The sequence below is a fragment of the Trichechus manatus genome, unplaced genomic scaffold (genome assembly GCF_000243295.1).
Source record: "Trichechus manatus latirostris isolate Lorelei unplaced genomic scaffold, TriManLat1.0 scaffold00058, whole genome shotgun sequence".
NCBI classification, from domain to species: Eukaryota; Metazoa; Chordata; class Mammalia; order Sirenia; family Trichechidae; genus Trichechus; species Trichechus manatus.
This window is the reverse complement of record NW_004443994.1, coordinates 3,375,845-3,403,823: the sequence shown is the minus strand read 5'-3', so window position 1 is coordinate 3,403,823 and position 27,979 is coordinate 3,375,845. Positions and strand designations below refer to the sequence as shown.

The window sequence follows — 27,979 nt, the reverse complement described above, 5'->3', positions numbered from 1 at the left end:
ATTTCTTGGCAGACAAGGCTCTTTCGTTTTTATTTGTAGTCATCTGAGCTCACAAGAAATTCTGGAAAACCCCAGGAAGCTGGAAGGATACGATAAAAGCCCAAACTTCCAGTGAAAGAGAAAAGTGACAGAAAACCACTGGAGCTAAACTGAGAAAAACTGGAAAGAAGGCAAGCACTCTTAGAACTTTCTCTTCAAGGCAACTCTGTTTCCAGCTCTAAAGGGTCTCTGCTCTGGGTAATACTGGGGACAGGGTGGGGAGAAATTTGTAAGGGTCAGTTAGTTTTCTCTAACATGATCGCCCCTAAATTGTGCTGCTGCTGAGCTTGAGGTGGATCACCCGGCAGGTGGTGTGGCTGTTATGTGTCCACTGCTGTGCTCTGTGTTGCATTAGGCATCAGCAGAGATACGGCCTACACTGAGATCTGCAAATGTTTTAAGACTGTCATTTCTTTCTAGATATCTTTTTAAAATTACCTTGGTTTCTGACAGAACCTGCTTAATAAAGCTCAGATTCCATCTCTTCTTTTATTACCAAATTTTATAGCTCTAAGTAAATAGAAGTTAGGCCAGGTTGTATCTGCAAAAAAGAGGCAACATTTTATAATAACTTGAAAATTATTGTAATTTGGAAGCTTCTAAAATCTTTGTGCAGTTGCTTTTTCTGAGTCAGTCATTGATTGATTCCCATTTTATGGTAGTATGCCTCATGCTATAAAATCAAATAGACCCTCAGCTTTCCTGCAGTCCCTGTGGGCCATGGTTGAAATAGGAAGTGGGTCTTCATAATTAAAAAAAAAATTGCCATCTTCTAGTGGAGATAGGAAGCCCAGTTGGGGGGGAGGGGACAGTAGTGGCATTCTTTTGCATGCCAGCCCTCAGCGAAAGCACATCAGGTAGTTGTTGAATTTTTACTCACAGTAGTAATCAACTGTATATTGGAAGCAACCTGCTCTTTTTCGTAGGATAAACTCTGAGGTGCTTAAAGTCTGTATCTCAAAGAGCTAATAAATGTTATATCACGATCACTTCAGGTTAAATGGGTTGAGACACAAGATAAAAACACAAAGATAATGCATTACTAATGGAAGTGTTTTCACTCCTTTCTAAATCTATAAAATGATCAAAAATTTCAAATTGTCTTTACAGGAGAAGGTCTTTTCTCTCTCAGGGTCATTGGTGGGTTTAACTACCAACCTTTTAGTTGGCTGTCAGTGCTTAACCATTGTGCCACCAGATCTCTTCTCCATTAATTTAAGTCTTTAATTTTTTTCAGCCATGTTTTATACTTTTCAATGTAGAAGACTTAATTCTTTGATTAAATTTATTTCTAGATATTTTATTATTTTAGATGCTATGTAAGTGGAATTGTTTTCTTACTTGCCTTTTTGGATTGCTCATTGCTAGTTTATAGAAACACAACTGATTTTTGTGTGCTGATGTTATAGCCTTGTATTATAACCATATGTACTTTAAGCCCTGGTGGCTCAGGGGTTAAGAGCTCGGCTGCTAACCAAAAGGTTGGCAGTTCAAATCCACCAGCCATTCCTTGGAAACCCTATGGGGCATTTCTATGCTATCTTAAAAGGTCACTGTGAGTCAGAATCGACTTGACACCAGTGAGGTTTTTTTTTTTTTTTTTTTTTATTATAACCTATAAATTTGCTAAATTTGTTTAAAGCTCTAACAGCTTTCTTATGAATTATTTGGAGTTTTCTATGTATGTTATTGTTCAATAGAGATAAGTTTATTTCTTTCATTCCAATTTAGATGACTTTTATATAGTTTCCTTGCTTAACTGCTCTGGCTAGAATATTCAGTCCAATGTTGAATGCCAGTGGTAAAAGTGGACATCCTTGTTTTGTTCCTCATCTTATACAGAAAACATTCAGATGTTAGCTGTGGATTTTTCATAAATGCTTTTAACATGTTGAGAAATTTTTCTTCTATTCCAGTCTTCTGAGTGCTGTAATAATGAAAGGATGTTGGATTTTGTCAAATGCATTTTCTGCATCAATTGTCATAATATGCTGCTTATCTTTGTTCTAGTAATGATTTTGGTATGTTAAAACACCCTTGCATTCCTAGGATAAAACCAGTTTGGTCATGGTGTACACTTCTTTTTATATAGTGTTGGATTTGGTTTGCTAGTATTTTGTTGAGAATTTATTCAACTATATTTTTAAGTGATACTGGTCTGTAATTTTCTACTCTTGTGGTGTCTTTATATGGCTTTTGGTTTCAGGGTAACCTCAGCCTCGTAGAATGCGTTAGGAAGTGTTTCCTACTCTGGAACAGTTTCAGAACGATTGGTTTTGATTCTTTTTTAAATGTTTAGTAGATTTCACCAATGAAGTCATCTGGTCCTGGACTTTTCTTTGTTGGGAGGATTTTGGTTACTGATTCAATCTCTTTGCTTATCCCAGGTCTGTTGAGATTTTCTATTTCTTCTTGAGTCATTTTGAGTAATTTCTGTGTTTCTAGGAATTTGTTCATTTCATGAAGACTATCTCATTTGTTGCTATACAATTGTCTTAGAATTCTCTTAAAATCTTTTTTATTTCTTGTACTACTAGTAATGTCCCCACTTTCATTTCTTTTTTGTTGTAGTTATTTCTTTTTTTGTTGTTTATTAATTTTTTTGTTGTTGTACTTTACATGAAGGTTTACAGAACAGTTTCTCATTAAACAATTAGTACACTTATTGTTTTATGACAATGATTAACAACCCCATGACATGTCAACACTGTCCTTCTCAACCTTGGGTTCCCTATTACCAGCTTTCCTGTACCCTCCTGCCTTCTAGTCCTTGTCCCTGGACTGTTGTGCCCCATTAGTCTTGTTTTGTTTTATGGGGCTCTCTAATCTTTGGCTGAAGGGTGAACCTCGGGAGTGACTTCACTACTGAGCTAAACGGTGTCCGGGGGCCCTACTCTTGGGGTTTCTCCAGTCTCTGTCAGGCCAGTAAGTGTGGGTTTTTTTGTGAGTTAGAATTTTGTTCTACATTTTTATCCATCTCTGTCCAGGACCTTCTGTTGTGATCCTGGTCAGAGCAGTCAGTGGTGGTAGCTGGGCACTATCTAGTTGTACTGGACTCAGTCTGGTGGAGGCTGTGGTAGTTGTGATCCATTAGTCCTTTGGAGTAATCTTTCCCTTGTATCTTGTTTTCTTCACCGTCTCTTGTTCCCAAAGAGGTGAGACTAGTGGAGTGTCTTAGGTGGCTGCTCACAGGCTTTTAAGACCCCAGACGCTACTCACCACGGTAGAATGTAGAACATTTTCTTTCTAAACTGTGTTATGCCAATTGAGCTAGATGTTCCCCGAGACCATGGTCCCCACAGCCCTCTGCCCAGGAATTCAGTCCCTCAGGGAGTTTGGATGTGTCTATCAAGCTTCCATGACATTTCCTTATACAAGTTGTGCAGACTTCCGCAGTATTGTGTACTGTCTTACCCTTCACCAAAGTTACCACTTATCTATTATCTATTTAGGTTCCCCCCACACACCTCCCATCTCTTAAACAATAAAGATTGTTTCTTTCTGTGTGTAAACCTTTTCATGACTTTTTACATTAGAGGTTTCATACAATGTTTGTCTTTTTGTGATTGACTATTTCATTCAGCATAATGCCCTCCAGTTTCATCCATATTATGAGATGCTTCACAGATTCATCATTGTGTGTATGTACCATAGTTTGTTTATCCATTCATCTGTTGATGGGCATCTAGGTTGTTTCCATCTTTTAGCTATTGTGAACAATGCTGCAATGAACACGGATGTGCATATGTCTATTCGTGTGATGACTCTTAATTCTTTAGGATATATTCCTAGGAGTAGGATTGCTGGATCATAGGTATTTCTATTTCTAGCTTTCTAAGGAAGCGCCACATCATTTTCCAAAATGGTTATATCATTTTGCATTACCACCAACAGTGCATAAAAAAGTTCCAATCTCCCCACAGCCTCTCCAACGTTTGTTATTTCCAGTTTATTTGATTCTTGCCAGTAATGCCAGGGTGAGATGGTATCTCATTGTGGTTTTAATTTGCATTTCTCTAATGGCTAGTGATCGCGAGCATTTCCTCATGTGAAGTGTCTTGAATGTCTCTTTAGTAAAGTGTATGTTCATTTCCTTTGCCCATTTTTTAATTGGATTATTTGTCTTTTTTGTAGAGGTGTTAGATTTTCTTGTAGATTTTAGAGATTAGACCTTTGTCTGACTTGTAATGCCCAAAATTTTTTTCCCAGTCTGTAGGTTCTCTTTTCACTCTTTTGGTGAAGTCTTTTGATGAGCGTAAGGGTTTAATTTTTAGAAGATCCCAGTTATCTAGCTTATCTTCTGGAGTTTGTGTGTTGTTGGTTAGGTTTGTATCCTGTTAATGCCGTGTATTAGGGACTCTAGCGTTGATCCTAATTTGTCTTCAATGAACTTTATAGTTTTTGGCTTTATGTTTAGGTCTTTGATCCATTTTGAATCAGTTTTTGTGTATGGTGGGAGGGATGGGTCCTTTTTCATTCTTTTGCAGATGGTCATCCAGTTTTACAAGCACCATTTGTTGAAAAGACTGTCATTTGATGGACTTTGAGACCTTGTCAAAGATCAGGTGACCACGGGTGGCTGGATTTACATCTGGGTTCTTAATTCTGTTCCATTGGTCAACGTATCTGTTGCTGTACCAATATGAGGCTGTTTTGACTGCCATAGCTGTATAGTAGGTTCCGAGGTCAGGTAGTGCGAGTCCTCCTACTTTATTCCTCTTCAGATAGTGCTTTACTTATCTGAGGCTTCTTCCCTTTCCATACAAAGTTAATGATTAGTTTTTCCATCTCTTTAAAGAATGTTGGTTGGTATTTGGATGGGGATTGCATTGTATTTGTAAATTGCTTTAAGTAGAATTTTCATTTTCACAATTTTGAGTCTACCTATCCATGAGCATGGTATGTTTTTCCATTTATGTAGTTCCCTTTGGGTTTCTTGCAGTAGTGTCTTGTAGTTTTCTTTGTATAGGTCTTTTACATCCCTGGTTAGATTTACTCCTAAGTATTTTATATTTTTAGGGGCTATTATAAATGGTATTGTTTTCCTGATTTCCTTTTCATTGTTCTCTTTATTGGAGCATAGGAATCCAACTAATTTTTGTATGTTTATCTTGTATCCTGCTACTCTGCTGAATCTTTCCATTACTTCCAGTAGTTTTCTCATGGAGTCTTTAGGGTGTTCTATGTATAGTACCATATTATCTGCAAACAGGGACAGTTTAACTTCTTCATTACCAATTTGGATGCCCTTTATTTCCTTTTCTTGCGTTATTGCTCTAGCTAGGACTTCCAGCCCAGTGTTAAATAGGAGTGGAGATAAAGAGCATCCTTGTCTTGTTCCTGTTCCCAAGGGGAATGTTTTCAGCCTCTCTCCATTAAGAATGATGTTGGCTGTTGGTTTTGCATAGATACCCTTTATTATGTTGAGAAATTTCCCTTTTATACCTATTTTATTGAGAGTTTTTATCAGGAATGGGTGTTGGACTTTGTCGATTGCCTTTTTTGCATCAATTGAGATGATCAAGTGATTATTGCTTTCCTTTTATTTATGTGGTGGATTATGTTGATTGATTTTCTACTGTTGAACCATTCTTGCATAACTGGTATGAATCCTACTTGGTCGTGGTGTATTATTTTTTTTTGATATGATGCTGAATTCTATTGGTTAAAATTTTGTTGAGAATTTTTGCATCTATATTCATGAGTGATATTAGTCAGTAATTTTCTTTGTTTGTGATGTCTTTGCCTGGTTTTGGTATCAGTGTTATGCTGGCTTCATAGAATGAATTCGGAAGTGTCTCTGCCTTTTCTATGTTCTGAAATAGTTTGAGTAGTACTGGTATAAGCTCTTCTCTGAATGTTTGGTAGAATTCTTCAGTGAAGCTTTCTGGGCCAGAGCTTTTTTTTGTTGGGCTTTTTTTTTGTTACCTTTTCAATCTCTTCTCTTGTTATGGGTCCGTTCAGATTTTCAACATCACTTTGTGTTAGTTTGGGTAGGTAGTGTGTTTCTAAAAATGTATCCATTTCCTATGCGTTTTCAAATTTGTTGAAGTATAGTTTTTCATAATAATCACTTATGATCCTTTTTGTTACAGTTGGGTCTGTTATAATGTCCCTCATTTCATTTCTTATTTGGGTTATTTGCATCCGCTTCTGTTTTTCTTTTGTCAGTCTGGCCAGTGGTTTGTCGATTTTGTTGATCCTTTCTAAGAATCAACTTTTCGTTTTATTGATTCTTTCTATTGTTTTACTATTTCCTATTTCATTTATTTCTGCTCTCATCTTTATTATTTCCTTTCTTCTAGTGGCTGTGGGCTTTTTTTTTTTTTTTTCTGTTCCCTTTCTATTTGTTTGACATGTGTAGTTGATGTTCTGATTTTGTCCCTTTCTTCTTTTTCGATGTGTGCATCTATTGCTATAAATTTCCCTCTGAGGACTGCCTTTGCTGTGTCCCAAAGGTTTTGGTATGATTTGTTTTCATTCTAGGAATTTTTTAATTCCATCTCTGATTTCTTCTTTTATCCAGCATTTTGTAAGCAGGGTGTTATTCACTTTCTATGTAATTGATTTTTTTTTCCTTGCTCTTCCTGTTGTTAATTTCTACCTTGATGGATTTGTGTTCAGAGAAGGTACTTTGTATTATCTCAGCGTTTTGGATCTTGTTGAGGATTGCTCTGTGGCCTAAGATGTGGTCTATTCTGGAGAACTTTCTGTGTGTGTTGGAAAAGAATGTGTACTTTAAAGCTGTTGGGTGTAGTGTTCTATAGATGTCTATGAGGTCAGGTTGGCTGATTGTGCCCTTTAGGTCTTGTGTATCTTTGTTGAATTTCTTTCTAGATGTTCTGTCCTTTACTGAGAGTGGTGTGTTGAAGACCCCTACTATTATTGTGGAACTGTCCATTTCTCTTTTCAGTGCTGTTAGAGTTTGTTTTATTTATTTGTGAGCCCTGTCATTGGGTGCATAGATGTTTATTAGGGTTATGTCTTCATGATGAATTGTCCTCTTAATCATGATATAGTGTCCTGCTTTGTCTTTTATGGTGGATTTTGTTTTAAAGTCTATTTTATCTGAGATTAGTATTAGCACTCCTGCTCTTTTTTGGTAGCTGTTTGCTTGATACGTATTTTTCCATCCTTTGATTTTTAATAAATTTATGTCTTTGTTTCTAAGGTGTGTCTTTAGTAGACAGCGTATTGATGGGTCCTGTTTTTTTAAACCCATTCTGTCACTCTCCATCTCTTTAAGGGTGCATTTAGGCCATTTACACTCAGTGTAATTATTCATATGTGTGAGTTTATTTCTGTCATTTAGTGCTTTGTTTGTGGTGCTGACTTTTTTTTGTTCCTCTTATTCTCCTGTGCTGAATTCCATTTGTTTGTGGATTTTTTTTCTTTTTTTTGTAGGTTTTGTCTTTACTGAGACTTTATGTTTTTCTTCTGAATTTTGATGAGTAGGTTTGTTAACTTTCTTTGTGGTTACCTTGAAATTTACCCTTATCATCCTAGGTTTGAAACAGTCTGTTATTACTTAGTATCACCTTACCTTCCTCTCCATAAGAAGGTTCTATACCGACACCATTTATTCCCTTTTTTATTGTTCTGATGTTGTTGTCATTTACAGATTAACCTCTCTGGTTCCCTGTTGTAATTCTTTCGGTTTTAGATAGTCCTGGGCAGTTCATTTCATATCTCGCTGGTATGATCCTGCGTCCTAGATTCAGCCTGCGGTCTGATGTTGTTTGTTCTTGAATCAGAGGACTCTCTTTAATAAGTCTTGTAAGTTTGGTTTGGTTTTAACATAGTCCCTTAATTTCTGTTTATTTGTAAGTGTCCTAATTTCACCATCATATTTGAAAGAGAGTTTTGCAGGATTATATTTTCCTTGGCCGGCATTTTTTTTTCTTTCAAGGTTTTATATATGTCATCCCATTGCCTTCTGGCCTGCATGGTTTCTGCTGTATAATCTGACCTTAGTCTTATTGTTTCTCCTCTGTATGTGACTTTTTGTTTTTCTCGAGCTGCTCTCAGGATTATTTCTTTGTCTTTGGTTGTAGAGAGTGTGATTATGATATGCCTTGGTGATTTTCTTTTGGGATTTATTCTATATGGGATTCGTTGAGCATCTTGGATGGTCAGCTTTTCATCTTTCATGATATTGGGGAATTTTTCTGTTGGCAGTTCTTCAGTGATGCTGTCTGTGTTTTTTGTTTTCTCACCCTGTTCTGGAACTCCGATCACTTGCAAATTTTTGCTTTTGATTGTATTCCGCATAAGTCTGAGTTTCTTCATTTTCTTTCTTCTTTTCTCTGATTTTTTCTGAGTTGTATACAAGTGTTTGTCTTCAATTTCACTGATCCTGTCTTCCATCATTTCGAACCTGTTCTCCAGCCCTTCTAGGACACTGTACATTTCTGAAATCTTGTTTATCTTTTGGATTTCTAATTGTTGTTTTTGTATGATTTCTAGTTGTGTATTTATTTTAACATTTTGTTCCCGTATTATTTTCCTAAATTCTTCCTTTTTTGGTCTGTATTTTCCATGAATTTGTCTATTTTTTCCTCATTTTTGCTTGCTTTTGGCTTCAAGTCTTGGATAGTTATGAATATTAGCTATCTGAATTCCCTATCAGGTAGTTCTAGTTCCTTTTCTTCTACTGAAAAGTCATCTGGTGTTTTATTTTGGACTGGAGCCATCCTGTTCTGTTTTTGTATATGTTTTGATATTGTCTGTTGTCTTCAGAGCATTCAGTAGTTATTTTCCTCATTTATTGATTGTAGATTTGTTTGTTTCATGCTGCTTTTTTGTTTTATTTTGTTATGTTGGAGCAGGCGAGCAGTGCATTCTTTGTTGTTTGTTAATCTCTAGGCACAATTCTTTTCACCTCCTTCTTCAATGGGCATGGTCAGTTGCTCAGGTATGGTACAGCAGGGCTGGTCCAGCTGAAGTGGAATTTCTGGGATATGTAGTTTGTGGCATGTACTAGGGCCAGCAGTGTGGGCCGAGAATCAGTGCATGGCAGGTTCCGGAAGGCCATGCCTTTGCTGCTTGGGAATGTGATGTTCAGTGCATGGTGCAGGTAGGCAGGAAGGAGGGGGGAAATTTTGATGTGTGGAGTTAAGATGAGTATGGGAAAGAGGAGAGAGGAACAGTAGCCAAAAACATATACACAAACAAAACAGAGTGCTAAGGGAGCCTGCCATTGGAGTGGAGAGATGAGAGACTGAGAAATAGAGAAAAAGAAAAATAAAAGAAAAAGGGTAAAAGAAAAAATAAATAAATAAACATTAGGAAAAAGAAAAAAATACCCCCCAGGGATCCCACCAGTGCGGCTGCAAGGACTGGGGAAGTTGCTCCCAGGCTGTGAAGTACAGCCTGGCTACAAGGGGTAGAGGTGTCACACAGCAGCAGGTATTCAGGAGACAGGAAGACAAAGTAACTATAGAGAGACGAGAAACTGAGTAATGAAGAAAGAAAGAAGAGAGAGAAGAAAACAAAATAAAGAAACAAAATCAAAAAAAGAAAAAATAAGGAAAAAGAAATGTCCCCAGGGATACCACTGCATGTGTGCTCAGAGTAAGGGAGAAGCTCCCAAGCTGCGCAGTACTGCCTGGCTAGAAGGGGCTCCCAAGCCAAGAAAAGGAAAAGAAAACAAACAAAGAAATCAAAACAGAACATATCAGAACAAACTAACAAACAAACAAAAGCCCCGGGGGTCCCACCAGTGTGGCTGCATGGGCCAGAAAGCAGTTTCACAGTTGAGCAGTGTTTCGCAGCCTTTCAGGAAGAAGCAAAAATGGCAAACGGAGCCAGGTATTTCAGAGAAGGGGGCGAGGGGTAGGTGGTGAGAGTTAAAGAAGAAATCTAAAGAAGCAGAAAAAGGCAACACCAGCAGCCAACCAGTGGCACTCAGGGAGCCTGCCAGTGAGCGTGGGTGGAATCCAAGCAGCTCCAAGTTGAAGGCGTTGCTTCCTGGCCAACAGACTGTGGCCAGCAGAAGGCAGAGGAGGCCGAGAAAGGGTGAAGAAGGGTGGGGGGTGGTAAACTGTATATCACTGGTTACTGGTTATTCTGTCTCCTACTGGAAGCTCCGTGAAGCTGCTTTCTCATACCTCCTGTTTGTCGATCTCTCATAGGAGTCCAAGATGGTGGATCCATGCTGCGTTAGCTGATAGGGGACCTCTGCATGTTTCTCTCCTTGCTCTCTGTTCTCTGTCAGTTTCTTATTCCATTCGGTGCTTGGCTGAATTCTCTATCTCTTCATTTGATGCTTATGGTTTCAGGATCGATGTGTGTCTCTGTTTGACTTAGTTTTTTGGATCTTTGCTGTGGATGGATGGCGTGGTCCTTCTGTCTACAGTGCCATGTTGCCTGGAAGTCCCCCACTTTCATTTCTGATTTTAGTTATTTGCATCTTCTCTCTTCTTTTCTTTGTTAGTCATCTAAAGATTTGTCAATTTTACTGATCTTTTCAAAGAACCAAATTTTGGTTTCTTTGAGTATTTCTATTATTTTTCTATTCTCTATTTATGCTTTGTTTATTATTTCCTTTCTTCTGCTAGCTTTGGGCCTAGTTTCCTATTCTTTTTCTAGTTTCTCAATATGTAAAGTCTGGTTATTGATTTGTGATCTTCTTTTTTAATGTAGGTGTTTATAGCTATCAACTTCCTTGTTGCATCCCATATATTTTTTATGTTCTGCTTTCATTTTCATTCTTCTCTCAGTATTTTCTAATTTCCCTTGTGATTTCTTTTTTGACTTGTTGGTTGGCTGTTGTTTAAGAGTATGTTTAATTTTCACATATTTGTAAATTTTCCAATTTCTCTTCTGCATTTGAGTTCTAGGTTCATTCCATTGTGATCATAAGAATACATTTCATGATTTCAATCTTTTTAAATTTATGATGCCTTGATTTGTTGCTAGCATATGGTCTATCCTAGAGAAAGATCCATATGCACTGGAAGAAAGTGTGTATTATGCTGTTGTTGAATGGAGCGTTCTGTATTTGTCTGTTAGGTCTGGTTGCTCCCTAGTGTTTTTCAAATCCTCTATATCCTTATTGACCTTTATTCTAGATGTTCTGTCCATTACTAAAAGTGGTGTATTGAAGTTCCCAGCTGTAATCATGGAACTGTCTATTTCTTCCTTCAATTCTGCCAATGCTTGCTTCATATATTTTGGGGCTCTGTTGTTAGATGAATATATATTTATAATTGTTATATCTTCTTGTTGAATTGACCCTTCTATCAATATATAATATCCTTCTTTGTCTCTTGGAAAAATTTTTGACTTAAAGTCTATTTTGTCTTATAGCCACCTAGATCTTTTTTTGTTACAATTTGCATGGAATATGTTTTCTGTTCTTTCACTTGAGTTTAGTTGTGTCTTTATATCTAAAATGAATCTCTTTGCAGACAGTGTATACTTGAATTTTTTTAATCCATTTTGCTAACCACTGCCTTTTGATGGAAGAGTTTAATCGATTTACATTTAAAGTAACAATAAGGAAGAATTTTTGCCATTTTGCTATTTGTTTTCTGTGGGTCATATACCTTTTTTGCTCTTGATTTCTTTCATTACTTCCTTCTTTTGTATTAGTTGATTTTTTGCAAGGAACTATTTTGATTCCCTTCTCATTTCTGTCTGTGAATATTTTTGAGATAATTTCTTTGTGATTACCATAGAGATTACATTTAATGTCCTAAATTTATAACAATCTAATTTGAAATGATACACACTTTACTTCAATAGCATATGAAACTTCACCCAGGACGTTGCACAAGGAATATTAAAACTAGAACTGGAAATAAATATCAAGGATACAAAACAAAAATTTCGTCCATATTATAATGTTTTACATCAGCTAACTGTCTAGAAATTGCATTCCATTCCATTTCTTCCCTTGAAGACAAAGGTAACACCCTGGACATGGCCTCAGAGATCCACATGCCAGGCCCAGTGTGCCTCATTGAGAACATTAATGGGAAACTGACAGCTAATCAGACAGCTTTGAAGATCCTGTCTGCAGTTAAGCAGCCTGTTGTGGTGGTGGCTATTGTGGGCCTCTACCGCACAGGCAAATCCTACCTGATGAACAAGCTGGCAGGGAAGAAAAAAGGTAAGTGGCACCAGAAAATCTCTACCTAGTACCTTTTGATCACTCACACTACCCAGCACTGAATATGGTAATGTAAGGGAGAAAGTTTAGAGGTGGGATGAATACTGAAAGCTATCTTTAGGTCCACAGTTGAAATTCTTATCTTCACTCTGTTTGGGAGGATAAGAGTCAGCTCATTCTTTATTCATGCTTTGCTTTGGTTTCCCCTTTTAACAATATAAATGTACCTTTCCTGTATAGAATAAGGCAGTAATCAAAAATTAGTGTACATGAAAATGAACTCTAAGGTATTTGCTAATATGTTCATGCAGTAGCAGCAAGATTGCACTGATCTTTAAGGTAAAGTGTTTCAATCTGTATTGAATATTCTAATTTCACTCTTCTCTGATTGTAATTTAAGATCAATACTGGTTGTGGTTTCAGTTATGTCTTCTAACCTTCACTTTGTTAACTTTTATCTCAATATCCAGCATCACCTTCTATTAAAACTCCATTCCAAAATACCTCATTTCTCCTTTGCAGGCTTCTCCCTGGGCTCCACAGTGCAGTCTCACACCAAGGGAATTTGGATGTGGTGTGTGCCTCATCCCAATATGCCAAACCACACCCTAGTTCTGCTTGACACTGAGGGGCTGGGAGATGTAGAGAAGGTAAACACAAATCTTTAAATTCTACATATGCAAGATATATAACCCGCTTGCACTATCACTCCCCAAACGTTGACTTATGCTTTAAAAAGTTGATCATATCAATGTATTATTGTTTTCCTTTACTTGGTAGTGTTGAAAATTTGATCTAGGATCCAATTCATTAGCCAGGAAAAACCAGCTCTGTGTGAGAAAAATAAACATAACCTCTGAGCATAAAGTACTGATTTGGGAGTCAGTGCATACAATGTACCCTGAACCCCACAGCACAAATATGGAGAGAGAATAATAAGGACTATTAATTAGGTTATGTAGTCCATAAAGTAATGACTAATGACATCTTTAGCCTTGTGACTTTCATATATATCATAGCAAAATGTTTTGTTGAACCTGCTGAAAGTGCCACTAAACCTGATTAGGTATTTTATAATCATGTCTGACTTTTCACAGTGGGGACCCAGAGAGATGGTAAGAACACTTTTATCCATAGCAGAACTACTAGTAAGAGAACAAGTCAAAGTGTAAGGTCTGATGACAGCATCTTTGTTCATAAAAGAAGATACATTATTACTCTTACTAGTCTTGAGCTAAAAAAAATTGTAAAAATAGCATATTTTAACTATTGTCTAAAAAATTCTTTACTATGATTTGTCATTGGAATGGAATTGGCCACATCTAAGCTCAGGAGACATGTTTGAATGTTAGTAGCTGGTTACAACAGCCACCACTTTTAAGTACTTATGTTCTTAACACTCTGGTATGCCTTTATATACAATACCTTATTTAAATTTCACAACATTATAAATTGAATGTTAAAAACTAATCATTGTACAGATGAAAAATAAATAATATACAGGGAAGTGATTTACCTAAGCTTCCCATGTAACGTGAGGGAGAGCTGGAGTTCAAACTTGGTCTATCTGAATCAAAAGGACATGCTCTTAGTCACTCTTCTATGTGGTCTCTGCACTGACTTCTAGGGAGACAATCAGAATGACTCCTGGATCTTTGCTTTGGCGATACTACTGAGCAGCACCTTTATATACAATAGCATGGGAACCATCAACCAGCAGGCCATGGACCAACTGCAGTATCCTTTTTGTGGTTCCAAATAGCACCAAATCTAGAAAAGAGCAGCTTCATTTTTTCAGCAGATATAGAGGTGGGCAACTGCAGAAGAATTCATAAGTCCCTTCCATAATGAATCCCATTATTCTCAACATCCCAGTTTACCTCAATCACCCTGAGAAGTCTAAACCTGCCTGGTCACACGTTACCCTCAGCTACACAAGGGTCTGTACATCCCCTGTATGACTTAATCTCCCCTCTCACTCCAAACTCTCAAAGTCCTCTAGAACTTACGTTCTCACTTCAACAAAATTGTTATATTCTTATCATTTTCTCTAAATGTTCCCTTTTAACTGTCACCTGGCTGTCCCCTGCCAACACTGTTTCCTTTACAGGCCCATCAAGTGGTCTCAAATGGTGATTTTTTTTCTTTGTACCTTGCATTAATAGGTCCCAAAGATGAGCTAGGTGACATACTTGCTCCTTATTACAGCTTCCACATACTTTGTCTTTCTACTCCCAATAAAAAAGAGAAGCTGCTTTGAAGCACATGCCCTCAGACTATACCACCCTTCTTTGTTGCAGTCATCTCAGTAAACATACCTCTCATTCGTTAAAGAGTTTTAGCTCCTAGTTTACTATCTTTCCAGAGGCTTCAGCAACCGATAGACACTCATCCAACACTTTGATCTCTCAGTTCCGTTTTTTCCTCATAACCTTTTCTTCCACATTCCTGCGTTATCTAGTCTTGGATATTACCAACAGCTTCACCCGTTTCCACAAACTCACTTTCAAGCATTGGATGGAATTAGCTTTTTTGTCAAGGTTACCTTGATGTTTCCATATCTAATGATCAGGTCTCAGTCCTCATCTTATTTGCTTTTTCAGCAGCATTTGAAAAAATGATCTCTTAATCCCTTCTAATACACTTGGTTGTTTTGGTGTCTAGAATACCATGTTGTTGTTAGTTGCCATCCAGTTGGTTCCAACTCATAGTGATGCCATGTACAACAGAACAAAACACTGCCCAGTCCTGCACCATCTTCACAATCATTGCTATGTTTGAGCCCATAGTTGCAGTAGAATATCATATTTCTGTAATTTTCCACCTTCTTCATTGGCTACACCTTTTCATCCTCTTCCTTTTCTTGATCTCTAAATATTATAGCTCTTTAGTTATTAGGCTTCTTCTCAACTCTACATCCCTAGGTGATATCATCCAGTCTCAAGGTGTTCAGTATCAACTACATGTCTATCATCAAATTTATATCTCCAATCATAACCTCTGTTCTCAATTACAACAAGCTTTAAACTTGTCTATACAGCAACCTTCTCATTGTCTCCATTTAGATCCATTCGATCTCAAACTTAATTTGTACAAACCAGAATTCTTAATTTTCCTGTACAAACCCATTCTTTCCCAGTTTTCCTCATCACAGTAAATTCCCACATCATCATGTGGGTGATGATCAAAATTTTGGAATCATTCAGAATGATGACTTTCCTTATATCCTAGAAACTATCAACCAACAAGGCCTGTAAGCATCACTTTCAAAAAACTTCTATACCAATCCTCACCACTTCCTCTATGATAACCCTAGTCTAAGCCTTCCAACATCTCTCATCTGGGTTGCCTCCTAAACTTCCTAATTGCTCTTCCTGTTAATACTCTTGCTTCTTATAGATGCTACACCAATAATAATGATCTTTTAAAATAATATATCAGACCATGTGCTCTCTCAACTCAAACCATCCCCCCAAGGCCTAGCCATTAAATTTAGATTAAAGTTTAAATCCCTTACTATGGCTTCCAAGTCTTAAATGATCTATCCCCTGTCTCTTCTTGGAATCTGACCTATCCTCACTGATCTTGCTATATGTTGGACACTCTCAGTTATTTCCTGTCTAACGGTTTGCAAGTGATTTCACCTCTGCCTGGAATGCTCCTCCAGTGGATTTCTGTGTGGATGGTTCACTCCATTCATTCAGATCTCTGTGCAAATATCATCTTAGGGAGGACTATGTGGACAACTACATAAACCAACACCGAATGCAGATGCACACATAGCTATTGTCTAACCCTTCAGCCTGGTTCATTTTTCTTCAAGAGAATTGTTATCAATGTCTGATTATTTATTATATTTTTGGTTACTTGTTTACTATCTCTCTCATTAGAGTGTAAACTCTATGATGGTAGTATTGACTCATGTATTGCAATATTCTTAGTCCCTGGTCCAGTGCCTGGTTCATAAAGGTGCTCAAAAAATGTTTGTGGAATGAACGAATGAATGAGATAATGAAGAGAAAACAAATTGTTTCACATAAGCATTAGAAGAAAATATAGCCTTATATTTTCTGCCATTGTTTTTCTGCACTTTTCCTAAGTTAACATCTTAGCTACGTGACTGAGCTAACAGATCGAATCAGGGCAAAATCCTCACCTGGAAATAGTGAGGTTGATGATTCAGCTGACTTTGTGAGCTTCTTTCCAGCCTTCGTGTGGACTCTGAGAGATTTCTCCCTGGAGCTGGAAGCAAATGGACAACCCATCACTGCTGATGAGTACCTGGAGCTTTCACTAAAGCTAAAAAAAGGTTCCTGGGACCAAAGGTTGGGTAGCAAATAGATAACAATATCAAGAATGACTATTAGTGTGTAGGTGCTGAAAATTAGAGTTTCTTAACCATGTTTCCCTGGCAGTTGTGCTAGAAGATGGGAAAACATTACTTGGCTGAGTTAATTTGGCTGAGTTAATTAGATCCAATTTCTGTTCTTGGAGAAAGACTTTTTGTTCTCTATCCCATTCCTTCTTTGCATTTCTGGTCCATAATTAGCTGATTTTTGTTTCCTTACATAGGCTTTGTGAAAACTATGACATTGAGGAATCAATTATTTGTGGTAATTAGTTTGCAGTTGTACTACCTCTAATTTTTATTCCCCCAGGTACCGATCAAAAAACTAAAAGCTTTAATGAGCCTCGATTATGCATCCGAAAGTTCTTCCCCCAAAAGAAGTGCTTCATCTTTGACCGGCCTGCTCAGAGGAAGAACCTTATTCGCCTCGAGCAGCTACAGGAGGGAGAGCTGAACCCTGAGTTTGTAGAACAAGCTGCAGAGTTCTGCTCCTACATCTTCAGTCATTCCAAGCCCAAGACTCTTTCAGGTGACATCGCAGTCAATGGACCACGTGAGTCTTCTCTCTGTCCTCACTGCTTACCTGGACTTTCCTCTGTCTCTTTCAGAGGATAAAACAGGGGGGCATAAGAATTACTTCCAAAGAGTGTATAGACTACTGATGTCAATGAAAACACAATACAAGGATCACATTTATAAAATTTACCTTGGAACTAAAACAATTTTTGTTATTGTTAGGTGCTGTCGAGTCATTTCCTACTCACAGTGACCCTCATAGCACAGAGTAGAACTGCCCCATAGGGTTTCCAAGGAGCAGCTGGTGGATTTGAACTGCTGACCAAGAGCTCTTAACCACTACGCTACCAGGTCTCCAGTAAAACTATTTCTGGTGTCATCTAATATAAATGAGGAGCTGAGAAGTTGGTGTAGAAAGTTACTATAACAGAATTGAAGTCTAGCTCTTTTCCTTTTTTTCACCTTACTGTTATGAATATTAGATAAAACTATTTCTAGGGTCATCTAATATTCTTAAAAGTAAGGTGAAAAAGGGAAAATAATTGGATTTCAATTCTGTTATAGTAACTTTCTACACCAACTTCTCAGCTCCTCATTTATGAAATATCCTTCCATGAAATCTATACAGGGTGACAAAGTCAAGGAAAGGAAAATGCTTTATACACGTCAGTGTCAGGCTTTGCCACTAACCTTAGTGCAATTCTCTTGTCCATCAATTAAAACATATTTAGTAAATGCTGCAATGTAACAACCACTGTACCAACCACTGAGTATAATGGTGAATAAAAGAAATGTGATTTCTATCCTCATTCCAGAAAAATAGGAATAAAAAGGTGCTTTAAAAAGTTTAAAAATGCATCATGATAAATGGTGAGAAGCACAATAGATCAAAATAATAGGTTGTTATGAGAGAGTAATGGCAGCCCTGGTGGTATAGTGGTTAATACTTGGCTACTAACGGAAAGGTCAGCAGTTCAAACCCACTAACTGCAGAGAAAGATGTGGCAATCTGCTGCCATAGAGATTACAGCCAAGAAAACCCTAGGGGGCAGTTCTACTCTGTCCTACGGAGCTGCTAAGAGTTGGAATTGACTCAACAGCAATGGATTTGGTTTGCTTTTGGTATGAGAGAGTAAGGGGGTCTAGGAAGATGAGAAATAATTTAGGCCGAGGGATACAGGATACTTGTCTGTAAAAACAATGTTTAAGATAAGAATTTAAAAATCAGTAGGAGTTAACCAGAAGAAGAACAGGGAGGAATGAATAGCTTTGGAGACAGAGGGGATATTATATGAGAAGGTGTTGAGGCAGGAAAGAACTTCATAATTTCAAGAAAATACAAAGAAAGACAATGCAATTGGCACAAGAGTAGAGTGAATAAGAGCAGAGCATGATTGCAGAAGCATGCAAGAAGTTCTTGAAAGGCCTAGTAGATTACTTTGAGGAGATTAGAGTTTATTCTAAGCTCAATGAGAGGATATTAGAGGAAATTAGCAGAGAGCTAAATATCTAATTTATATTTAAAACTATCCTTCTGAGTATTTTGTAGACAGTGTTTTGTAGGGGTGTAAGAGAAAGAATTAAAAGATGGATTCTGTTTACAGTGGTCCAACAATAGATGTGAATGTGTTGGATAAGGTTATAGCAGTGGAGAGGGTCAAAATACAGGTTCCATACATATTTTGGATGTGAAATCTGTAAGGAATGATGACGGATGGAATGTAGGGATTAAAGAGAAAGAAGCATCAAGCCTGACTCCAGGGTTTGGGGTTTAACCAACTGCTTCTATGGTTGTGTTATTTACCGTGATAAGAAAATCTGGAGGAGGATTCAAGGTCAATGAAGTTGTTTGGATTTGGAATTTTTTAATATTGAGGTTCCTCTGATATACACAGAAACCCTGGTGGCGTAGTAGTTAAGAGCTATTGCTGCTAACCAGAAAGGTCTGCAGTCCAAATCTACCAGGCACTTCTTGGAAACCGTATGGGGCAATTCTACTCCGTCCTATAGGCTCGCTATGAATCGGAATCAACTTGACAGCAACAGATTTTCTTTTTGGTTTCTGATCTACACGACGAGGAATATTATGGAGGCATTTAAATACATACACCTAAAAAATGAGGCCAGAGCAAGAAATAAAATTTGGGAGTCATCCATATAAATGGTACTTAAAACTATAATAAAGGGTGAGAAAGTAGTATGAGACAGAAAGGCCCAGAACTGAGTTCCAAAGAACTGCTATCTATATGGTCAACAGCTATTCTCATTTGCCCAAGACTGGCTTTTTCTAGGATGTAGGAATTTCAATCGTAAAACCAGCAAGTCCAGGGTCAGTCAGAATGAGTTGGACACCCTACATGTAGCTCTGATGAGAGGATATCCAAGAACACCCATTTACCTAGGCCAGACACAGAACTAGTGGCCTGCACCACAAAAAGATAGTCAAGTCTTCTCCATGATCATGTTCACAAATTAGAAGCGAGGAGAACGGCGACTGGAGGAAAAAGAGGAGAGTAGAGGGAGAGAAAGGCTAACAAAACACAAGTCCTAATATCTTGGCCAAAAAAATATTATCCTGATCATTTATTTCAATAATTTATCTTTGAATAGAGAGAGGAAGAGGAAACAAAAGCTTTAAAAGCTTCTAGACTTAGAAGCTCATGAATTTTCCATCAGTATCCTTTCTCAGAATAAATTCTTAAAACTATTACTTATAACAGTTAACAGGCATACAGAATACTCTAGCAGTTGTTTCAGAGTTAATTAAATTTACATTCTCAGGACTAAACAGAATAAAGGTTATTCTCCCTCCCATCAGCTGAGTCACCAATTTTGTTCCCTTCTGTAGGTCTGGAGATCTTGGTGCTAAACTATGTCAATGCCATCAGCAGTGGGGATCTGCCCTGCATGGAGAACGCAGTCCTGGCCTTGGCCCAGATAGAGAACACGGCTGCAGTGCAAAAAGCCATTGCCCACTATGACCAGCAGATGAGCCAAAAAGTGCAGCTGCCCACGGAAACCCTCCAGGAGCTACTGGACCTGCACAGGGCCAGTGAGAAAGAGGCCATCAAGGTCTTCATGAAAAGCTCCTTCAAGGATGTGGACCAGAAATTCCAGAAGGAATTAGGGGTACATTTGCTATTGTCCTGGTGATATAGTGATTTAGAGCTCGGCTGCTAACCAAAAGGTTAACAGTTCGAATCTACCTGCTGTTCCTTGAAAACCTACAGGGTAGTACTACTCTCCTATAGGTTCGCTATGAGTCAGAATCGACAGTGGCAATGGGTTTTTTGTTTTTTGTTGCTATTGTCCTTTAGAGGATGATATCATAATTGGCCATATTTTTCATATTAATCCCCTTTTGCTATTTCCCCCACTCTGGATGCCATATTTTAAACAAATAAGTAAATTATTCAAGATGAATTATAAAGGAGTATTTTATTTCCTCTTTCCAAAGTAATCAAGGACACAGTATATTCATATTCCCCACTAATCATCTGGGGAGAGGATTCAATTTTTTCAAAACCTTAATAATTTATCTTTTTATGTTAGGCGTAGCTAAAAATTCCGAAAACCAAGAAAGAGAAACCAATCTTAAGAATACTATTTCAGAATATTTTTTCAAGTCTGCCTGCTTCCAAGTTAAGGAAGGATTGTTGCATGATAAATGGCCACTTAACAAGTGACACTGCTTTCCCTGGCTTGCAAGGTAGGATTTTACAAAGGATACATTCCTGCCTCAGAGGTTTTGATGAAAATAGATGGTCAAAGTAGCAAACAATGACATCTACTCAGCCTAAAGCAAAAGCTTGATATTTAAGTCATTTTGAGTGATTTAATGTTGGCTTTCTAAATACTGCCAATACCTAGGGTACAATCATCATTACCCTCATTAGCCCTATATTGAAAACATATATATTCTCTTATTAAAGAAAGTACTGAATAATCAGTTACCCTTTACTGAGCACTTACAGAAAAGGCACTGGGCTTAATATTTTACATCACTTCATGTAATTCACACAAGAAATCTATGAGGTAGATACTACACGCACCCCTTCACCTATTTTACAGACAAAAAAACCTTAGTTCACAAATGTTGAGTGTCACAAAATTACAGAGTTTGAACCAGGAACTCCACACAGGCCTGCCTAATTCTGACATTTGTACACTGAACTGCTACTGAAATTAGAGACTTGAAAAGAAAAAAGTTTCATATGAAATAGTATCTGTGTTTGAGAATCATTTCCTGAAGCAGGGAAGCTAGGGGAAAAGAGCTTCAGGTAATCACAAACACAGAAGTAGATATGTTTTTCCACCAAGCACACCTTTTAGGTTTTCCTAGGATCTCAGGACAAGGTAGAGATGTGGACCTATTTAGATGCCACAATCTCTGCCAGAGAAACATTTCCCAATAGTTTGAGTGGGATCAACATCTTCCTCATTGCTTACTGTGCCATCTGTGCTTTTTTATCAATTCACAGGACAAGTTACAAGCAAAACAAGATGATTATTATAAACAGAACATAAAAGCATCCATGGATTATTGCGAGGCTTTAATTCAGGACATTTTTCATCCTCTAGAAGAAGATGTGAAGCAGGGGATATTTTCTAAACCAGGAGGTTATCTTCTGTTTATTCAGAAGAAACAGGAGCTGAAGAATAAGTACTACCAGGTGCCCAGAAAGGGGATAGAGGTAAGCAATCTATTGGATACTGTTTCTAGAAAGTTGCTGAGGTGACTGTTTCAAACACCAGTGGGAACAAGCAAAATGACATTGTGATTGGTAGGAAGTACCTCTGCCTTTCATTCATCCATTCACTGATTCATTTTAATAAGAGACCCTACCTTGGGCCAGATAGGGGGATTCCTCCTTGGAAGTACAGATTCAGCACTCAAGGGCTGTGGAATTTACTCATGCATCCAATCATTCAACAACTCTTTAATCAGGTCTATCTATACGCTGGGCACTTTTCAAGTTGCTGAGGACAGAGCAGCGAACAAAATAGACCAAGCCCTATTCTCACAAGTAGACATAGGCAATAAACAAAAAATAGCGGACAGACAAAATAACAATGACAATAGTTAATTCTTATGTAAAGCTTACTGCATGCCAGGAACTGAGCTAAGAGCTTTTTACATATTACCTTATTTAATCCTCACACCAATCCCTATATATTTTTAATATCCCCATTTTATAAATAAGACAATCTAGGCACAGAGAAGTAAAAGAACTTGCCCAAGATCACACAGGTTTTGCCTGGTGCAGCTGGAACGCAAACCCAGGTTGTCTGTCTTCAGAATCTGTGCTCCTAACTACTCTTCTATGCTGGTATACTCAGAATTAGGTTTGACAGCATACTTTTTTTTAAATAAAAAAACTAACAATACTTTTAAAAAGATGAATATTTCTCTCTTTGTACAATAAGTCACGAAGAAGGAGTCCAGTGTTGGTACAACGCTCTACAATCATCTTGGTCCCAGGACATGACCTCCATCTTCAAGGTCACATTATGGTCCAAGATGGCTGCCAGAGTTTCAGCCATTAGATCCACATTACCAGTGGACAGAAGAGGGAAAGACAAAAGAATAAAAGGGCTGTGAGTGAACTCACTTTATGGAGATTTCCAAGGGGTAGCATATAACACCTGTGCTTATATGTCACTGACCATAATTTAATTAAATGGGCACCCCAGATACAAGGAATGTTGAGTAGAAAATGTGGTATTTTTCAGCATTGTGCCCAGTTGGAACAAAAAACAAAAAGTCAGGATCCTGTTAAATAAAGACAAAGGGGAGATATTAGGAGGACTCTAGCCATCACTGTCACAGTGACAAAAAGTACTCTAAAAAGGAATGAAGCAAAATAAAGGTGTAAGAGGAAGGAAATGTGGTGCCATTTTATTATGTAGTTGGCTAGAGAAGGCATCACTGATGGGGTAACAATCAGCAGAATCTTCATAGAAGTTATGCAGTTAGTGAGCCAAATGAATATCTAGGGTGAGAAACTTTCAAACAAAGGGAACAGCAAAGGAAATGGTCCCAAAGAAGAAATTAGCTTATATTCTAGGAATAGCAAGAAAGCTGATATGGCAGGAGAGCAGCAAGTAAAAAAAAGATGTGACAGGAGATAAGGTCAGACAAGGCAGTGCCTTGAGGCCACTGAAAAACTTGAATTTTATTTGGAATGATTTGATAAGTCAATAGAGGGTTTGGGCCATAAGAGTGATGCAACTGACTTAAAATAATGTAGAATAACTCTGAATGTTCTGTGTTGAATTGACTGTAAGGGAGCAAGAGTGGAAGCAGGAAGATGAGTGATGAAGCTACTGGAATTGTCCAGGGAAGAAACAATGATGCCTTGGAGTTCTGTGGAGTGGGTGACAAGCGATGGGTTCTGGTTATATTTTAAAGCTTAAGCCAGCAGGATTGGCTAATGATTATTTGTGGAATATGTCAGAAAAAAGGCATCAGGGATGACTGTCAGGTTCTTCACCCATACAGTTGGAAGAATAGAGTTACTAATTACTAAAACTGGGGTGATTAGAAAAGGAGCAGGTTGGAGGGGGATCCAGAGTTGAGTTTTACATGTTAAGTTTGAAATGCTATTCAGATTCTAAAATTAGCTGTTATATGGGTGGTAAAACTAAATTGAATTAACAGGTATATTGCAGAGATTTGCTTTAACCCATAGGCTCCATTTCCTAATTCTAACTTCTGCATCATTAGGCAGAAGAGACAATAAAGAAGTACTTGGAATCCAAAGAGGATGTGGCTGATGCACTTTTACGGACTGATCAGTCACTCACAGAAAAGGAAAAAGAGATTGAAGGTGAGGACAAGCTGAAAACACTCTAGGTAGATGGAAAGCCAAGAAATGTTAAGGTTAACTCTGTCGGACTACCTGGAATCAGCAATGCAGAAAAAGAATGTTATTGTTTTCCATCAAGTCAGTTACAACTCATGGCGACCACATGTGTGCAGAGTAGAACTGCTCCATAGGGTTTCAAGGCTGTGGCCTTTCCAAAGTAGATTACTAGACCTGTCTCCTGAGAAGCCACGAGGTGGGTTCAAACTGCCAGCCTTTCAGCTAATAGTCAAGGGCTTAACCATTTGCGCCACCCAGGAACTTCTAAAGACAGAGTAGCAAGTATCGTTCTTACTTCTATGGGATTTTTTCTCACCCCCTGTGTATGGTCATCTGTCTTCTGGTTATCCAGTGCAAAAATTTCCACAAGAATTTTCTCCATGACATAGGAAAAAAACAAACAAAAAGGATGAAAAGCATAAAGATTCAATCTTCGTATTTCTCTACTTTTTTTCCTCCTCAGTGGAACGTGTAAAGGCTGAATCTGCAGAGGCTGCAAACAAAATGCTGGAAGAAATGCAAAAGAAGAATGAGCAGATGATGGAACAGAAAGAAAAGAGCTATCAGGAACATGTGAAACAACTGACCGAGAAGATGGAGAAGGACAGGGCCCAGCTACTGGCAGAGCAAGAGAGGACCATTGCTCTGAAACTTACGGTATTTAATTGTGCTATCTAAATTTTCTCTTCCACTGTGCTGAATCAAAAATACAGTGTAGGGGTGAACGTCCATAAGAAAGGCCTAGAAGTCCTGCTATACTTGCATTTCCTTTGTGTTTCTATCTGTGCCCATCTCTGATTATAAATTCCTGTTTGCACCACCTAGGGACTCCTAAGACAGAATAGCAAGTCTAGTTCTTACTTCTGTGGGATTTTTTCTCACCCCGTATGTATGGTCATCTGTCTTCTGGTTTTCTAGTGCAAAACATTTTTTTCCCCTCAGGATTTTGCAGGATAAAATCCCTTCTTCATTATATCACTACGTAATAAACAGTAGCTATTAATTGTCAGGCACTGAACAAAGAACTTTACCTGCATTCTGTGATTAATTCCTCACATAATGGCACAGAAACTATTATATTCTCATTTTTCAAGTGAGGAAATTGTAATTTCATGAGAGATAAGTAACATTTCTGGGTCATACCCCTGGAAAAATATCTGGCTAGTCTTTCCTACTGAGGGGCGTCCACAGTGATTTTGTTTCTGTCATACCTGGTAGGACTTTATCTCGGTACGTACCCTAATGAGTAGGAAGACCCCCTTACCATCCACCTACTTACCCACATTGGTTAGGTGCTCAGTCTGCCAGTACCTTCCTGGTCTTCAGGTCTTACTTCGATTCTATGTTGAGCCTGGATGTCAGTCCAGAATTGCAGTATGGGCCACCGCAGGCCCAATCTCATCAATATATTCCGTTACTTCTGCCACTAAAAATTGTGGAGGCTTGTACTTAATTCCTTGATAAGACATTTCCCACAATTAGGAGAATCATGTAGTAACCTTCCCTTTGGATTTCACCCATCCTTCTTACCTTCCTAAATTCTACACTACATAGATGAGAGTTGATGCAAAAAAAAAAAAAAAAAAAAACTAATAGTTTTTCCACAAAGATTGTGTAGAATATGGGTGAAAGGATCCAAGAATGAAATTCAGGGCACCAATATTTCAGAAACTATAAAACAAGAACATTTCTGAAGCAAGAGTAGAAGGCCCATAAAAATTAATGGCAGAGATACAAGACTCAGGAGAGAGTGATACCACGGAAATTAAGAGAGGAAAGATTTTCAAGAACAAGTGTCAAAAGCTATTGAGGGGTTAATGTAAGTTTTGAAAGGGGAACTGATCTGTCATTTATGGGACAAGTTTTATGTCATGTGAGTTTCAGTCACTGCTTTCCCTTTTTAGGAACAGAAACAACTTCTGAAGGAGGGATTCGAAAATGAGAGCAAGAAACTTCTAAAAGAAATCCAGGATATCAAGAGGAGAAACAGTGCGACTGGCCCGAGGTGTATCATACTCTAAAAATCTGAAGAACAGAGTTTCCTTTTCCAGTTCCTTCTCCTCACAGCACAAGGTGAATGAGCAACTTCAGAACATCAGACAATTCACACTAAACTTGAAGTAATTACGCTTGTACTTTTTTTTTGGTCAGCGCTCACCCCACTTATACCTTGGGCTCCCCATTTCCATTCGCTCAGCATTTCTGCCTCTTCCTGCCTTCTGAACTTTGTTTTTGAATAAATGCTACCCTTTTGGTTTCATTAATTTGAATGTTCTGAGGAGCTCATTCTTCACTGTTGTTACAGTTCACTTTATAGGCCTGCCTATTGTTTGACTGGAAACCCTGGTGGCATAGTGGTTAAGAGTTTGGCTGCTAACCAAAAGGTTGGCAGTTCAAATCCACCAGGTGCTCCTTGGAAACCCTATGGGGCAGTTCTACTCTGTCCTATAGGATTGCTATGAGTTGTAATTGACTCAACAGCAACTGGGTTATTATTTGGCTGATAGGTGATCTCCAAGAGACAGTTCAGTTCCAAGTAAGAAGGGTATCTAAGGGTCATAGTCACAAGGGTTCCACTAGTTTCTATTAGACCAGTAAGTCTGGTCTTTTTTATTTTTAGTGAATTTTAGTTTTGTTCTACACTTTTCTGGAAACTTCTATTGTGATCCCAGTCAGAGAGGTCGGTAGTGGTAGCCAGGCACCATCTAATTCTTCTGGTCTCAGGCTAGAAGAGGTTGTGGTTTGTGTGGTCCATTAGTCCTTTGGATTAATTATTTCCTTGAGTGGTTTTCTTCACTCTTCTTTGCTCCAGTTTGGGAGAGACTAATAGCTATATCTTAGATGATACCTGGTAAGCTTTTAAGACTGCAGTCACTACTCACCAAAATAGGAAATAGAGCATTGTCTTTATGGATTATGTTATGTCAATTGGCTTAGATGTCCCCCGAGACTATGGTCCCTAGCCCTCAAGCCCAGTAATTCAGCCCCTCAAGATATTTTTTATGGCTAAGAAGTTTTCACGACTATGCCCCCTGTGTGCTATATTACATACATGGATATATTTGCAACACATACAAATATGTATGTAGAAATATCCACTGCCAACCTACATATGCATGTGGGTGTACTACCATACACCACTCCTCCATCTATTCAGCTTACATATCTACCTATGTACCCACTCATAAGATGTTGTTTTTACTGTTGTTGCAGTATTGTATATGTAATATAATTTACCATTGTTGTCTTTTACCTTTGCATACCTCTCAGTATCTTCTTTTGCCTTGGTCATGTTGTGCTGACTTCCCCCATACTGTGTATTATCTTTCCCTTACCAAAGTTAACATGTGTCTACTATCTAGCTAGTGATTTTCCCACCCTCCCCCTCCCATCTCTGGTACCCATCAAAGAATGTTTCTTTCTGTGTGCAAATCTCTTCTTGAAATTATATAATAGTGGTCTCATACAATATTTGTCCTTTTGTGATTGACTTATTTCACTCAGTATAATGCCTTCCAGGTTCATTCATGTTGTACTTGTACTTTTCTTCAGTCATAAACTTTGAAAAGACGAAGCTTAACTGTCAATGCAATGTGTTACTTACTGAGCAATTGCTTATTTTTGGTACTGTCTTAGTTAACTAGTGCTGCTATAACGGAAATACCGCAAGTGGATGGCTTTTACAAACCAGTTTATTCTCTCACAGTCTAGTAGGCTAGAAGTACAAATTCAGGACACCAGCTCCAGGGAAATGCTTTCTCTGTCTGTCAGCTCTGGAGGAAGGTCCTTGTCATCAATCTTCCCCTGGTCTAGGAGCTTCTCAGCACAGGGACCCCAGGTTCAAAGGACATACTCTGCTCCTGGCACTACTTTCTTGGTGGTACATGGTCCTCTGGTCTCATTGCTTGCTTCTCTCTTTTATATCTCAAAAGAGATTGACTCAAGATACAACCTAAATTGACAGTTCCACAATAATAGTAGGAGACTTCAACACACCACTCTCAGTAAAAGACAGAACAACTAAGAAGAAACTCAGCAAAGATACAGAAGACCTAAAGGGCACAATCAGCCAACTGGACCTCATAGACATATATA

General features: G+C 38.1%; 1 protein-coding gene across 3 annotated transcripts; it reads left to right on the top strand.

Annotated features, from left to right (window-relative positions):
• Nucleotides 1-25,920, top strand: LOC101359107 (guanylate-binding protein 2). 3 transcript variants are annotated; one of them, XM_004378717.3, is made up of 11 exons: nucleotides 1-170; nucleotides 11,945-12,154; nucleotides 12,677-12,804; nucleotides 13,782-13,891; nucleotides 16,267-16,463; nucleotides 16,813-17,055; nucleotides 19,867-20,147; nucleotides 21,500-21,712; nucleotides 23,746-23,848; nucleotides 24,348-24,541; nucleotides 25,789-25,920. In XM_004378717.3, exons 2-11 carry the CDS (start codon nucleotides 11,965-11,967, stop codon nucleotides 25,903-25,905), a joined length of 1,776 nt encoding a protein of 591 aa, XP_004378774.1. In that variant the 5' UTR covers nucleotides 1-170; nucleotides 11,945-11,964; the 3' UTR covers nucleotides 25,906-25,920. The 3 variants fall into 3 exon arrangements, with proteins under 3 accessions (XP_004378774.1, XP_023589151.1, XP_023589152.1); XM_023733383.1 differs by having other exon boundaries at nucleotides 1-237; XM_023733384.1 differs by lacking the exon at nucleotides 11,945-12,154.
• Nucleotides 25,921-27,979: the final 2,059 nt, after the last annotated feature.